Source organism: Mixophyes fleayi, chromosome 2 (genome assembly GCF_038048845.1).
Source record: "Mixophyes fleayi isolate aMixFle1 chromosome 2, aMixFle1.hap1, whole genome shotgun sequence".
Lineage (NCBI taxonomy): Eukaryota > Metazoa > Chordata > Amphibia > Anura > Limnodynastidae > Mixophyes > Mixophyes fleayi.
The window spans coordinates 367058919-367075647 of NC_134403.1; the positions used below are offsets into that span (position 1 = coordinate 367058919).

At 40.2% G+C, this 16729-nt stretch overlaps 1 protein-coding gene across 9 annotated transcripts in view; it reads left to right on the plus strand.

Annotated features, from left to right (window-relative positions):
• POU2F1 (POU class 2 homeobox 1) overlaps positions 1 to 16729 on the plus strand; it is a 100265-nt gene that overhangs the window by 11581 nt on the left and 71955 nt on the right. For 8 of the 9 annotated variants that reach the window (XM_075197357.1, XM_075197356.1, XM_075197360.1 and 5 more), the window contains exon 1: positions 12023 to 12095. The exons of the other annotated variant lie outside the window; for it this stretch is intronic. In XM_075197357.1, the coding sequence (XP_075053458.1) occupies positions 12035 to 12095 (61 nt within the window). In that variant the 5' untranslated portion in view covers positions 12023 to 12034. Of the gene's footprint in view, positions 1 to 12022; positions 12096 to 16729 lie in introns of those variants that run through there. 9 annotated transcript variants of the gene reach the window in all.

The window sequence follows — 16729 nt, forward strand, 5'->3', positions numbered from 1 at the left end:
TGTGTATACAATTGACCATTTACTTAAACGGAAAGAAAATTATAATTTTAAAAGTGAATAACGGGTTGCAAAGCTGAGTTATAAAATTCTGATTCCTGAAGTATAAAGGTCAAGAACTCTAACCGGTAATGAGATGGGTCAAAAACAATTACGTTACAATGTATATACATTTCAAGTAAATTTACTGCCTCTGAGAAATTATTATTAGCTTATTCTTTTTTTTTTTTTAAAAAAGTTTAACCAAACTACGTGCAAGTACAAGACTGTAAATCGCAGCCTTAGAATCTTCCATTCCACTGGCCACCACTTCACAGTATGAAAGCCCCAGGCTGGATAAGAGGCTAGACTGCCCATTGAGGAAGGGGTTCAAGAGAATATGATCATAGCATTGATGTTGTCTGAGGTTCCTAAACATTCAGGGGCTCATGTTAAAATAAACGCGAATTGCGTTGTTGCTTTTACAACTGAGCATGTGCAATATCTTCGGAACTAGTGCTTTGTGCACTTACACAGAAGTAAAATGTATAATACAATAACAATGCAATTTACGTTCAACTTAACATGATCCTCTGACTTTGAAGATCAGACCTTGCCCATTACATAAATGTTTTTTTCTGATCGTTATCCAGTAGAACTTTTTGTTTTGAAAAAAAGACAACGGAGTTAAAAAATTTTTTTTAATGAACCCTGATCTAGCTATAACTAGCAGGTATTCAAATGACCTTTCCTTCACTGTGCAGTGTTTATATCAAACTGTTATCAGACGCATCCAATACTGAATATCTCCCAAATCTGTAATTTAGGGGAGAGGGGGTGGATTCACTTTCATCCGTTCTCCTTTAAGAACATGGAACCCATGTGACATATTGGTTGCTACCTACTTTATAAACTTGGACTTAAGCAATGTTTCTTCACAAAATACATTGTAGCTACCCTGCAGGTTCTATGTGCTATTATAGTATTTTGGCTAATTTTCTAAGTAGCAAGAAGGATTGGCCAATGGGAGTCAAAAAATTATCCGCTTCAAATCAAATTCAAGAAAAGCTTTCAAAACCACAAGGTACCGGACTATCAAAAATAGTATTCCTACACTAATTGACTAACAATGCACTAAGGATGCTGGTTTCATAGAATGCGCACAGTCAGATAAGTAGAATTCAGGAAACCTGAACCTATTTAAATAGGCTTTTACAGCTACTTTTCTGAAATAATGGACTTTTCAAGCTATAATAAGCTTTTTACAGCTCAGGACTATTTTGTGTATGTATCTTATAATTATAAAATACCTCTGCTAAATCTGTATGGTTAGTCGGAATAATGAGAGCATTGTGTATACTATCCTCTGTTTTATTATCATACTTTACAAACGCGCTGCATTATATAGTGTAACGTGTTTAATAGCCGGCTCTTTCCCTCTGCTTCATGGGTAAGGCTTAACGCCTTTTGAAATCTTTTCCAGCAATGTAAATGGGATGTAGGTGTTGAAGTATTCTTGGAGGAATTTCTATTACAAACAGGTTATTGTTGTAGCATCAAAGGATTTAAAAGGGAATTTCCATGTAGGAGAAGATTTCTAGTGCCGCTGGTGTGTTAACCAGGTTAAACACAACTGTGTTCATTTAAAAACACTTAAACTTGTTCTGTTCCCTGCAAACACTCTGCAGAATTATTATCTCTGTTTCTGAATATCCATATTGAATTCAGATAGTCATGTAGAGATGAGACTGTGGATAGTACAACGCAAAGCACATTTCTATGTCTCCTTGTAGGCAGACGCCAACACTAGACTCTGCCTAAAATGCCACAAGTATTTTTATGATTTCTGTAAAGTTTTTTTCTGTTTTCATAAGTAATTATCGTGTGATCTTGTTAGTGGCCACATGGATTTGTGTTTAAAGAGCTATTACACACATTAACTGTTCCTGTGGAGGTATCGCTCTACGCTTTTTGTTTTTTAAAATACATTGCAGACATTGTGTAGCTGTGTTTTCATAAAAGCAATAATTACCATTTCACAGTCACCAGTCCATCGTTCATTGTAGGTACTTCCTCTACATTAATGGAATTTGTTCTCCCTGCACAAAACACTGGTTAAAAGATGGGACATGCGTGTCACGTGATCACCTCACATCTTCTGCCATGGCCAGTTTCTCCTATGGTCTCTACCAGCCAATGGCAATAAATTATGTGATAGTCCAACTCCTTTAAAGAGTCCCTGTCGCCTACTCACAGTTACACATTAATCCGACCTCTGAACAGACAACATATAAGTATGCTTCCAGTACGCCATGGCGTTAAGGTGATTGCAGCGTATGCCTCTTCTGTGCTTCTTTCATCCCTCCTGAAGTTGGCTGAGATTAATTGCCGTCTCTACGCATATTGGAATGGGAACCAGATTTCTGCTGGTTACAGGTCATATGGTGATGTTACTGGTTAGAATTGCTTGTTGCAAGCCCGTTAAGCAGAGTTTCTCCACGCTGTAACATCACAGGGTGTTTATAATACATTAGATGTGATCTATAATCATGGGAGATGGAACAAGGAGGTGTTTGAGCTGTACAATAATGCCGATGGGGCAATGTGATTTCCGTGTGAAGCTTTCTATATAGTTTCCTGCAAATTCACCATGTTACGTGCCATCACTAAGCTATCTCTACCTTCTGGGCAGGTATAAATAAATGATGATGAGTATCATTAAACAACCCATGTACTGGCAGGAGCATGCTCACATTCCTGAGAAACTTCCTGTGATTTTGCTAGAAAGTCTGCCAGCTTTCAGCTAATTGGCTTAAAATGATCACATGAGATTAGGGTCACAAGAAATGCAGCTCACAAGGCAGCCAGTGGCAACAGCTAATTTATATAATAGATCCTTTATTACTTTTTTTTTGTAGGAAGTAGACAACAAGAGGTAGGGTCACATATTTTGTGGATATGTTTTTAGCCCTATTGTGCTTCTATTTAAACACTTATATAACATCAGTTCTCCCCAGTTACTTTACATGGTCATATCTGTAACCAAGTTTTGTACTGATGCGTCTTCACTAGTCCGCGTTCTATCTTTACCTTTTTTGTTCATACATTTGGAGCTCCATTAATTTGCTCTCGCTGTTTGTTTTGCCAGTTAATTTTCTAATCCAGAATTGCATTACTTTAAATTATCCGGTTTTCAAGATCACGTAAAACTAAATTGTGAAAATCTGAGAGGACCTCTCATATCCCCGCTATCGGAGTGAGAATAAAACCTCTGCCAATGCAGCAGTGTGTATCCTGGAATGTCTAATATAAATATCTCTGTATACCTTGTTGCATTGGCTACGGTGTCGCTGTGATATTACTGGTTCATGGGAATGCAAGGTTTGATCAACAAAGATTATCAGGTGTACAGTAAATGGTGTTTTGCTGTTGCCCAGAACCCACCTCACCCACAGTCCAATTGGGTGATTCACCAGTAAAGTATTTATACCACTTATGATGTACAGAAAGTTGGGATGAGCAGGGCAGCTGAGAGGAGGTTCGGGCACCATTCTGGAACTGTTGGGGGGGGCGAGAGGCTACACTCTGTGCAGCTGATAGATCCAGGTCGTTAAGCCTCTTGCAAACCATTTCACTACAAAAAGTGTCTATGGCAGGCTTAGGGTTTTGTTTACTTTTGCCTTTTCCCAAAATCCAGTATTTGGACATCTGTCTAGAAATTTCGCCGTGGCGAATGTATGTGATATCTATGTTGCTCTTTCTGATTTTCAGCTGTGCGTTATGCCATTGTTTTGTAGGCCGAGCTCTGTATAGACTTTTACTGGCTTCTTGTGTAATATATCTGAGTAAATTGGACCGTAAGTTGCATAAAAGAAATGCAATGCAGACTGATTTACAAATAGTCGGTTACATAGTAAAGTTGGTGGGTGCCGACGGCTGGTTCTGTAGTGAAGTAACCTGATATTTACACAGCAAGCGTTTGTTTGTTTGTTTGTTTTAATCTTCTGAAATGTTTCAGGGGATGGAGATTAAGCAGCTCTCTCCTGGATGCCTCTGTCTGTGAATATAGACGTATATGTAACACAGGTGGACCCCCTGTAACACCAGCATGGCTGTTTAAGCAGTGTTAGGATGCAGTAGGTGGAGATATGTAGGCAGCAGTCTCTGCTGTCATTACTGGATGCACTGAGAGAGTCCACACACTGAGATCATTTTCATACTGAGCTTGAATCCCCCACAGAAGTCCATAAAGTACAAACTGATCACTCCAGCTTTACCTGGTGTCAGAACAGGAGAATTAAGAACACAAATTCTTGACTGTTAAAAATTGCTGGTGGAAGTAATGGTCCCTGGGTCTTTATCATTTAAAACAAACCTAAATAATGACTGAAGTGACGCTCTTTCCTGTAGAGAAGGATATTGTGCCGTTGGTTCTGGGGCAGCTACGGCAATAAAGTTGCACCGCGAGCATTCAACCCTGGGGAACACGAGGTCAGAGTTGAGGGTTTCTAGGTTGTACGGTATCCCCACCTGCTCCTCTCCGTGTCCTATGCACAGCAGTAACCTGTCAGCCTGGTTGTTTGGGATAAATGGCCGCATTTTCCAGGCATCCCAATGTGAATCCAATAGAATTAGATGTGGAGTACGGTCAGGGCAGTTTAGCCATCTTTAATCACAGTGGTGTCTTTATTATTGTTTATAGTCCCGGCCCCCAGTTTGTACTAGTATGTTTAAGGGAAACGGAGCACCACGCAAACACGGGGAACAAACTCCACACAGATAGGACCTTGTCTGAATGGAGCCCATGACCCCAGTGCTGTAAGGCAGCAATGCTAGCCACAGTGCTGCGCACATGTTTGCGTCTGTTAGCTAGCTGGGGTTTTCCTTTTTAGGCTTTAAATGGCCCTCTGACAAGACAATAGGTATGTGCATAAAATAGATTCTGTTATGATAATCACAGCCTTTATTGTGAAATATTTCATTCTTACAAGTGTTCCTGAACATTGCATTTAGCGGTGATTTAAACATACCCTGTCTCTATATCTTAATTTTATTGTTTAAAACAACAATAAATCTGTTTTCTTTCTTGCTCTTGTCAAATCTTTATTTTATTTATGTGTAGCATTTATCGGACAGAGGTATTATTGTATTTACATTCCCAAAATTCTCCTTTCATTGACAATGCATTCATCAGGTCTTCTCCATCCCTATTCATCCTTACACGAAATGCTACAAACAGATTCCAACCTCTGAGTTACTACCAGTCAGCTGCTTCATGACAGCATCACACAAGGAAAACACAGCCGAATGCGAAACCACTGTGGGCAGCTTATAGAAAAGACGTTTTGTAAATAAAATTCAGCATTTTTTTTTTCTCTCAAAGTGATGCATGCAGAATCCAGATTAAGTGTGTAACATTGTGGGTGTCACAGTGGTTAGCATTGCTGCCTCTCAGCGCTGGGGTCATGAGTTCGATCCCGGCGACGACCCTGTGTGTGGAGTTTGCATGTTCCCCCTTGTTTGCTCCCACAGTCCAAGCATACTGGTAGGATAATAAGTTGCTGGCAAAAAAAATGGATCCAAGTCTGTGTATGTGTGTTAGTGAATGTAGACTGTAAGCTCCAATGAGACAGGGACTGATGCATGATAAATATTCTATATACAGCAATGCACAATATATTTGGTGCTCTACAAATAACTGATGATAAAAAACATTAAAATGTACATTGTTTTTATAGCATGAAAAGGGCAGTTGAGGAATAATATAGTTGACTGCAAAGACCAATCAGAGCGCAAATCTCTGGTCACATGGGGATATTTTACAATGTGCCACAAAGTCATGTAAAAGTAAAACTGAAATCCATTCTGAACAATATAATAGATTTTATTTTTCTGATGAAATTAAGGGGAAAAAGTAATCGTTATAACAAATGTATAATGTGGATCAAAGTAATTTGTTAATCCTTAAATTTAACGAAAAAGCAGCGTTTTCATCTGTTGCTCAGGACACCATTCCAGAGTTTGTGCAGTTAATGTGTTTGTTTCTATTTTGTCATACTCCGTGGCTGTTTCTTATTTCATGTCCTTTGCTGCATTTTGAGGGCTGTATAGTGTGTGTTGCTTGTTCTTGGGTTTACTTTTAATGGCCGTTCTTTATGTTGTGCCAGTTCTGCTGTGTCTTTCAGCAGCGCTCATACACTTGTGCTGGGTATACAGCTGGAGGTGGCACTTACCTCTTCAGTCCATGGTGAAGTAGGAGCCGCTGATGTCTGCACGGTGCCCAGACTGCTGAAACGGGAATAAGGACTTAACCCAGTGACATGATCACTTCTGTTCTCCCATCTCGCAGAGTGACAGCTTTTTATTACATCCTCGGCTGATAGGAACACAGAGGTGCGAAGTTGGGCAGAATCCATCTCTGAGACAAAGAGATGAAGCCGTTGTTCTAGGCATTTATGTCTCCTAATAGAAACCATTGTTGCTGCATGTGACACTTTGTCCCCAGCGATAAGACGCAGCTTGTAAAACTGGTCTACGGACGCTGTGCTAAATAAATGGCTCTGATGGATCATTTGGTGTCACTTAGTAATTTATAGGTGATTATGAGAGGAAATCCACAAAACCTGCATTGTTGGAGAAGCGGGCAAATTCCTTTCATACATTTGTATGATGGTCGAAATTTCTGTAGTGTGTACCCAGCTTTAGATATGCCAACTTTTTATGCCGAGCGATTTTTACATGTGATCGATGGTCCGATCGCTCGGTCCATGGACTGCATACACACTAGCCTTGTTTAGGACGATAAAGGGAAGAGCGGACGTCCCTTTAGCGACTTTTTACAGCCATGTTGTCGTGAGCAATGACTGTAATTTCGTACTCGCTGTTGTGGATCGGTCAGAAGTTTATACACGCGGCACAGCGGAAACGAGATTGGAACGAAAATATTAAACGGTACGACCAACCAAAGGAGGCGATAATCGTCCATTTGGGCAGACTTTCGACCATCGTGTCACTGCACACACTGACCCGACTTTTGAACAAGCGGTTGTATGTCGGCTGTTTCAGCCGATTATTGGACGAAAACCGTGTAGTGTGTACCCAGTTTAAGATTACTCTAGGTTTTAGCACAGTTGTGCTATTACAGAATGGTTCAGGTCTTGTGATCTGTAGGGCTTTTTTTAGGCCATTCTTGTCCAAGTGTCATCTATTTCACATATATATTCTGTAACTCAGTGGGGTCTATTTTATAACCTATGGGGCATGCATGAAAACTCCACAAGCAGCACACAACCAATCGGATCTTTCCTAATTAACTATCTAGTTGCTATGGGTTACAGCACTTCTTTTTTGCACATTAAACTGGAACATGAGGCGCCTTGTCTAGTGTTGTATCCTAATCAGAGCTTATTTCTGTAGCAACCATAACGTGACCAATCGGAACCGCTGGGATGGGGTTGATAAAATGGGAAAGAACAGGCTCCGTTTTCTTTTTGTTTTTTATTTGAAATCCAGTAACGCTGTAATCCTGAGTCAACCGAGGAACTGAAATCACCTATTTACAGATAAATTCAGCCGCCGGCAGAAAGGGCCTGCCATCACTCAGAAGCCATTAACGCATCTTCTGACATTAACAAATATGAAACTTTCTGTACATCGATAGTCCAATCCTTTGTCATCTACCGTCAACTGTTGTAGTCCTTAAAAGACGGTGTGTAGTCCTTTTAGGATTGCTGACAGGAAGCCTGATCTGCATGGGAAACTCAAACAGGACTCTTTGGTACAGGTACAATTAGCTGCGAGGTGTCGCCGGTCATCGCCTTACCGGCTAGTACGGTACAGAAATCTCTATGGGACACAAAGGAAATTGAACAGAGATTTCTGTAAAAACTCCAATGAAATGTGTCTCCCTGGTCTGCGAAAAGTGGGTGGAGCAATCCTATTATGAAGCCCTCCCACCACAGTGCACATCGCACGGCGGGGGCGTGGTCATGCGTCATAGCGCTTGATGAGGCCGGTCACATCATCGCGCCCCTCCCTCTCCTTGTAGCAGGTAAGCGCTGCAAGAAGATTTGATTGCTCTCTGTAGGTCTTGTGGAATTGGTGCAATGCACCCCATCCATAACATGACAATAGTTCTAATGTGCAAGGTTATCTGGGGCTGTAGGAAGTAAGGAGATGGTTTAAGAATCATTTTCACTTCTCTGTTTTTCGGCAGCTCTATAAGTAGATACAACCCTAGAAATTTTGATGCATTATCTGTAACGCATTGAAATGCAGACAATTATTTCATGTGTTTACATGAAGTTTCCAAGACATTTCATGAATGGAACACCACTCACAATATGTACTGACACAATGATTATAATTGGTAGCCTTGGCCGCCTGCCCAGTCCTCTGGTAGTGAATAGGAAGGGGAGGGGGGATATAAGAGCCCTGACTACTATCTTTTTAAAAAAAACACAAAATAATAAGTGGACCACTGGTAGAAATGTTAGAAACAGAATCATTTAAAGGGAACAATTCCACCAAGATTATTCATTTTGTATGCTTGCCTGTTATTAGTACTGTTGTACCGCTGTGGTATAATACACGGTATATATGCAGCTTCACTGTGTGGACTTAGCAGTGATTGCCAAACAAATGCAGCAAGTTAAACTGCACTAGGAAAAGTCCTCATTATTCCCTATGGAGGATGTATAGTGAACCATTCACGGACAGTGGACGCTGCCCTCACATTTCTCTTCTTCCTTTTGTGGTCTGTTATCTGTTTGTTATCAACACTCGTGAGTATTGTAGGGCTATAGTGATCAATGAGATATATATAAATATATATATCTCTGATTTGTGCTGCTTACAAGGACAAGTCCTTTGACTAAGGAAAGCAAATGTTTTGTTGTCATAGGTTACTGCCACAGTGTTCACTAGCCATAATAGTAGTGCTATATACTAATAGTAGTGTTACAATAGTGATTTTTCAGTTCTGGATTTCCTTATATTGATATAGAACTTCTGCATGAAACTTCCCGCTTAAAACACAGAATTACCTGTTGCTGCCATTTGACAGGAGGGTTGTTAAGGACTGAAACTCGGTAACATCTGTGAACTGCACTGTTGCAGTTGTTGCCAAGTAGCATAATGCCTTAAGAGCCTGTCTCTGTAATGGCAGCAACACATGTTTCTGCACTTTAAGTAGACTATTTCATGCAAAAGTGCTATTTCAATATCAGGTGTTAATCCAGTTAGTTTTAGTAATCACCATAGTGATTTTAATTAGACATCATATTTTATTGAAGTTTCCCCTTTAACAGCAGTGAATTACTGTGTGCCGGATACTTCTCGTATACCATTGATTTCAATACAGCTGCATTTAATTTACTGTCAGCAGCAGTTACCAGCACTTTGATAAAGGAAAATCAATATAACATTTTAATTGGTGTCCTATGGGAGAATATTTGTAGCAATTTTCAGCTGTGATTTTTACTGTCAATCTCTATGGAGAGATCACCAGTGAGACTGTAGCCTAAGATTCATTCTACATTCTGGTTATGTGGACAAATGATTGGGGGGATTCTTGTCTTTTGTCTGCGTAGCTGTTTACACCTCGCTAACTTTGGTCTTTTGATGTGTTGTATCCTATCAGTCTTTGTCCTTTTTGGAGGCATCGATGCTGGTTTATAGATGTGTATTTTGACCGGTCAGACACGCAGAGTCCTTTATTCCCAACTTTTGCTCTTCCCTTATCCGTTTGAGGGATGTCTGTTCATTCTTAGCATGTCACATGTCCTCCATTGTATCCTCTCCCTTTGTTATGCTTTCTTCACAATCTGCTCTTTACTTAGCACTGCTTACTTATAGTGTCAAATCAAACATCATTGACCGAACAGTGTCGGGATCTTGCAGGCACATCAGACTCCTGCTGGTTCATGGATACATTGGTTTGTGGCTCTGTGACGTCAATAGTTCCTAGTGAATACATTGTGTGCGTTATCCTGAATATTCATTTGAAACAAAAAATATCATTGTAAGAAACGGCTTTATTTTAAAAGGACATCGTATTGGTGATGTTGTACTTTATAGGGCCTTGTCTACAGAATTAATGTATAATATATTCCCATGTCTGAATTTACAAGTTGCATTCTATAATTTCCCATGAATATTGCCTGCAAGGGGTGCTTTTTCTTTGCCAATTGAGGACATTATTTAACCTTGCTAGAGTCTGATATATACACGTGTTCTCTTCTTAGACAGCTTAAAGTAATCCTTAGTAATAAAATAATTTATTTTCTTTTTAAAGGGCTAACATCTACAGTAATGGGCAAAAGTTTTGGAGAATGACACAAGTATTTTTTTTTTACAAAATTTGCTGCTTCAGTTTTTATGATAACAATTTGTATATATAATTCATAATGTCATGAAGAGTGATCAGATGAATTTTAATTCATTTTTAATGTCCCTCTTTGCCATGACAATGAACTTTATGCCAAAAATATTTCCACTGCATTTTAACCCTGCCACAAAAGGACCAGCTGACATCAGGTCAGTAATTCTCTCGTTAACACAGGTGAGAGTGTTGACGAGGACAAGGCTGGAGATCACTTTGTCATGCTTATTGAGTTAGAATAACAGACGGGAAGCTTTAAAAGGAGGGTGGTGCTTGCTATCATTGTTCTTCCTCTGTTAACCATGGTTACCTGCAAAGAAACATTCTGTCATCATTGCTTTGCACAAAAAGGGCTTCACAGGCAAGGATATTGCTGCTGGTAAGATTGCACCTAATTCAACCATTTATGGTATCATCAAGAACTTCAAGGAGAGAGGTTCAATAGTTGTGAAGAAGGCTTCTGGACGCCCAAGAACGTCCATAAAGTGCCAGAACCGTCTCCTAAAGTTAATTCAGCTGTGGAATCGGGGTACCACCAGTGCAGAGCTTGCTCAGGAATGGCAGCAGGCAGGTGTGAGTGCATCTGCATGCACAGTAAGGCGAAGAGTTTTGGAGGATGACCTGGTGACAAGATGGCCAGCAAAGAAGCCACTTCTCTTCAGGAAAAACATCCGGGACAGACTGATATTCTACAAAAAGTACAGGGATTGGACTGCTGAGGATTGGGGTAAAGTCATTTTCTCTGTATCCCGCTTCAGATTGTTCGGGACATCTGGATAACTGTCCGGAGAAGGAAAGGTGAACACTACCATCAGTCCTATGTCATGCCAACAGTAAAGCATCCTGAGACCATTCCTGCGTGGGCTGCTTCTCAGCCAAGGGAGTGGGCTCACTCACAATTTTGCCTAAGAACACAGCAATGAATAAAGAATGGTACCAAAGCATCCTCCAAGAGCAACTTCTCCCAACCATCCAAGAACAGTTTGGTGACAAGCAATGCTCTTCCAGCATGATGGAGCACCTTGCCATAAGGCAAAAGTGATAACTAAGTGGCTCGGGGATCAAAGCATTGAAATTTTGGGTCCATGGCCAGGAAACTCCCCAGACCTTAATCCCATTGAGAACTTGTGGTCAATCCTCAAGAGGTGGGTGGACAAACAAAAACCCACAAATTCTGACAAACTCCAAGTATTGATTAGACAAGAATGGGCGGCCATCAGTCAGTATGTGGCCTAGAAGTTGATTGACATCATGCCAGGGAGAATTGCAGAGGTCTTCAAAAAGAAGGGTCAACACTGTAAATATTGACTCTTTGCATAAACTTAATGTAATTGTCAGTAAAAGCCTTTGGACACGTATGAAATTCTTGTAATATTACTTCAGTATACCACAGCAACATCTGACAAAAAGGTCTAAAAACACTGAAGCAGCAAACTTTGTGAAAACCAATACTTGTCACTCAAAACTTTTGGCCATGACTGTTTATCAGAGGACTCTGTTTTATATTCTTTGCAAACCTTAAAGAAGGGATTTCCATTAAAAAGTATCAAATGCTATTGCAAATTGCTTTTTTTTCTTTGTTTTATTTCAATGAAATATGCAAAATATGTCAATGTGTGTACTTACATTTCATCATTTTAAAACAAGTTTTGAATTAGGTGGAGAGACAACCGTAAGATGTCTGTAAGGAGGAAGAGGGAACTCGTCTATCTGCCAAAGCTGAGCTCTCTGGAAGCTGGTATGAGTTTTTCCTCATTCTAGTTACTGCATCTCTTAGTGAGTCTTCCTCTGTATACCAGGTACCCTATCATACGGATAATGCTACCGGATTCCAAGGGATCATCTGGGTCCCAGTAACTATAGTAACTGACAATAAAACATTTGAGTGGAGACTTTCTGCAGAAGAACATCATGCAGCTTCCTAATTCTTGGTTGCTGCCATGTATTGCCATTTTAAAGTATATACAGTAACACAATTCTACTTTGCATGCTGGTTCTTTAGAAGAAAGTGCATTATTTGGTTAAAGCAGCAATCCCATGTGTTTCGTTTATCATAAATCACTGGCAGGCTACAAGAAGAATGTTCTTTACCATTTTTCCTGGGTTTGTTTCTTCAGGCTCCTATTAATGATTTATAAGTCTGCACAGTATCATGGATTACCACAGTCGCGTGGCAGTAAGCAGAGGGGCTTTGGAATCTCCCCCCTCCCCCCTCTTCTGAGCCTCTCTGAACCTCTCTGAACAGTACACTATAAAATCCATCACATGACATGCTGACAGCCAGAGAGATTTTGAAAGTGATATAATGATTTTGTACGAGACTGCCAAGAAAAATAACGGATGCACGCTTAATAGGTGCTATACTTGCGATTTAAAGAAAAATAGAATGAACCTTCTCTTTGGGATTGCTGCTTTAAATGTTTTCATTGTCTGCAGTTGACACACATTGAAAACAATAAAATTGCTGATTATATTTTTAGAACTCTAACAGATTGGCTTCATTTAATAGAGTAGCACACTGAACATGCCATGACAACAATACAGGAAGATATAGAAATGTTGGCAATTATGCATTATATTATTTCCAGGAACACTTTGCAGCTCAGCGGTTACATGTACGCGCTTCATGCACGGTTTAGTCTTGGCGGACCTTGGTATTATTATTATTATTATTATCATTTATTTGTTAGGCGCCACAAGGTATCCGCAGCGCCGCACACAGTACTAACAGTAGACTATACAGGGTGAAACCATACAGAACAATGAACAAAAAGTACCAATACTTCAGAAACTCCGGCCAGTCATATGCAGTAAAGACGGAGCGGAAGAACAGGTATGGAGACAGGAGGGGAGGGGGCCCTGCTCATACAAGCTTACATCCTAAGGGAGGGGAAACAGACCAGGCACAAGAGGAGCCAGTTGAGGCAAGAGGAGAGAAGGGAGGACGAGCAAAGGAAGGAGATGGGGGTTAAGTAGATGGTTGGTAGGCTTTGAGGAAGAGGTGAGTTTTGAGTGCACGTTTGAAGGAGCACAGAGTAGGAGAGAGACGGATGGAACGAGGGAGGTCGTTCCAGAGAAGGGTGGCTGCACGGGAAAAGTCTTGGATTCTGCAGTGGTAAGAGGTGATAAGGGTAGAGGAGAGGCGGCGGTCGTTGGCCGAGCGCAGGGAGCGGGCAGGAGTGTGAATGGAGAGGAGGTTAGAGATATAAGAGGCAGTAGAGTTGGAGAGAGCCTTGTAAGAGGCGGCGAGGATTGGTACACTACAGTCCCCATCGTCACATGTTTGTTGCTCTTCATTATAATGCCTTTTTTTATTTTTATTTTAAAGCATTTTAAATGCTTTTTTTTTTAAATATTAATGTATAAAGATTACAGAATAAAAGTCGGTAGTGAGAATGGTTTTCATTATACAGAATAAGATTTATTCGCTTTACATTCAGTCAACATTGAAAATGGGACATCTACGTATCTATGACAATAGTATAAAATTGAGAAGATCTTTTTACTAGTGCTTACCATTTAAAGCCAGTGCGAATACTGAAGACACAGGTTTTTCTTGTGGAAGAGGCTGTAAAACTCGGTGTTACTGATCTAAGGGGGCAGTATCCTTATTATTAACAGGACTTTAAACATTTTCTTTGCTTAATTGTGGCGAGTCCAGTACAGTGTATATACTAGAGATGGGCTAGTTATCCCTCTGTTGAGGCTATAAGCAACGTCGACAATCTGTGACTGCTGCCTCTAGGCCTCGTACCTTTCCTCTACCTCACCGTACTCCTAATGACATCACATGCTGCCCAGTGATGTCATACACCTCTCGTTACTAAGCCTTTAAGTTATTGTATTGCGAGAAGATTGTCACAGCTGCATAAGATGAACACGAGACCGCTAGGAGGAGAGAAAAGGATTGAGGGGGAAGAAACTGTACTAAATGGTGAGCTTACAAATAAACTTACAGGCACCATCATAGAACCTGGAAATCCTATATAGTTTTATCCCTGCAAATTTCTATTAAATACAAAGAGGAAAGAAATGAAGGTTCTCTTCCTTTGGACTTAGCCAACGTTCATGAGAATGTATCCTATTATTTCACTGAGCTGACCGAGGTGATTTCTAATGCTTTCTGTCATTTCACGGGTACCTTGTTAATAGGCTGCCTTCTGATGATTGTTAATGAGAGGGAATAGCCCTACAGCTTATGTGTTTTGCAAACCAGTCATACAACCTCTTAAATGCTTGTGTCTGTTTTCCTTTTCATTTTTACCTCCATGTGTAAAGTTACACAGACTTGATGTAAAGTTGTTGTTTGTTTTTTAGTAAGTGAAATAAAACAAACAAGAACTAAATTAAATAAGAATCTATTGTAACAAGCATTAAAACGGGCTTAAAAGCAAAATTTTGGTAAAAATGTGTCCATCCGATTTGTATTTTCGCTTGACAATGGCAGAGCCTTTGAACGTGGCAATATCCCAGTCACATTACTTGTCCTCGCAGCACACTCCCCACACAATGTCCATTTTCTCCCTTTAGAAACAGAATTTGTTCTGAATGTTGGCCTGTACTGAAGCTTTTGTGCCTCTTCTAACCCCTACTGGGATTTTCCTGTAGCAGATGGCCTAATGCATCCTGAAAGTCATTGGCTAAGCCGGGGGTAGGGTCACCGGGGTCTTCTCATTGTGACCCGTCCCTTGCTTGGTCGCTAGATGCTGTGTCAACGCCAAGATCCTAAGTGACAGCATTATGCTTATGTTGATGGACTCTCTGCTATTTGACCCTGCTTATCATACATCCTAGGGAACAGCATGCAAGTATTACGCTGGAATAAAATGTAAAAATAAAAAAGAGATCTATCTGTGCGTGTGTCTAATCCTTTTAATGACACACAATACAATAGGTAAACGCGTTTCTTAAAACACTTAAATTAATTACTTCACTTGCATAGAAAATCTTACTGAAATAGTTTTGTGAAATTTTAAATGTTTTGGTGTTATTAATTTTTACTAACAGAAAAATAGTTTTCGTGTGTTCAGGCCAGGACGACTGACATTTACCTTACAAATAACATGTGGGTGATTTATTCTGCGTATAATGAAGCTTTTTCTTCCCCTTACACACTTGTGTCTGACTTATAATTATTAATTCAGAGAGCGTTTTATTATACACATCACATGATCCTGCACGGCCTCTGAGACGGTTCATGAGATAATGTACGTTGTAGTGGAGATATTACCTGTGTAATGAGGATTTTTTGTATTTTATCTCTTATATAGAATGTATGAGTACATTGTGTTTTGTTCTTTCTACTAAATTAAATTTATCAATAACATTTGGGTCCGTGTGCAGAGTCCTCACATGAACACACTGTGTAATTGTCATGACTGACTTTCTTTTTGTACTTCAATCTAGTGAAATAACATATTGAGACTTATTTATTAAAATAACACCTATCTCTGCAGTGTATGAATCTTTATAAATGTACAGTCTGCGGGGAAGGGCTATAGCCCTATTCTTTTAACTTTAAATTGCTTTTATTCGTTTTAAAGAGTTTTTAGGGGATACAGAAAAAAGAAATGGAAGGGGAAGGACAAAAAGAAATACGGAAAAGGAGGTGGGTACATGGTGGGTATCGAACACAACAATATATCAAATAGTACATAGTTTGACAAATAGATACACAGCATCACCACCTTTAGTATGACATAACAAAGGAGCAGGCAGGAGGACCCAGTCCGTTCTCTCCTACACCAACCCCGGGCATACTCAGTTGCCTAACCAGAGCGAAGGGATTTTATTAGGTTAGCTACAATCTATGAACTTGAGGACATACCTCCAGTGCTCTGTTGTGAAACTCTAATTCTAATTGGTGCTCCCTCTCACTCAGTCACATAAATATGCCAAGCACGCCGTATTACTAATGGGGAGGTGGATGCCTTGGGGTAATGTATACCGAGTGTTTCCATTTCGAAGCTGAAATTAATTTTGGAGATAATCTTTGATATTGGGGGTGGGAGGGGGGGTTTTCACGCCTGGGCAATAGCCGCTCTAGATGCTATAAGGACCTGACCTGTCGTATACCTGTCCCATTGTGGCATTAGAGCAGAGTAATGGTGTAGCAGGGCCATTTTTAGGGGACGGGTGAACCGGGTAGCCAAGGATTTCGCTTAATAGCTTAAATATCTCACTCCACAGGGGCTGCAATATTGGACAAGACCAAAACATATGGAAGATGTCTCCCCTTTCTGCACAATTACGCCAACATGTAGGGGGAGTAGTGGGTCACATCTTGTCACTTTTCCGGAGTAGAATGTATTCTATTTATAAGCTTTACCAGCATTTCTGTATGATTAATGCATTTAGACATTTTGAAGGAGT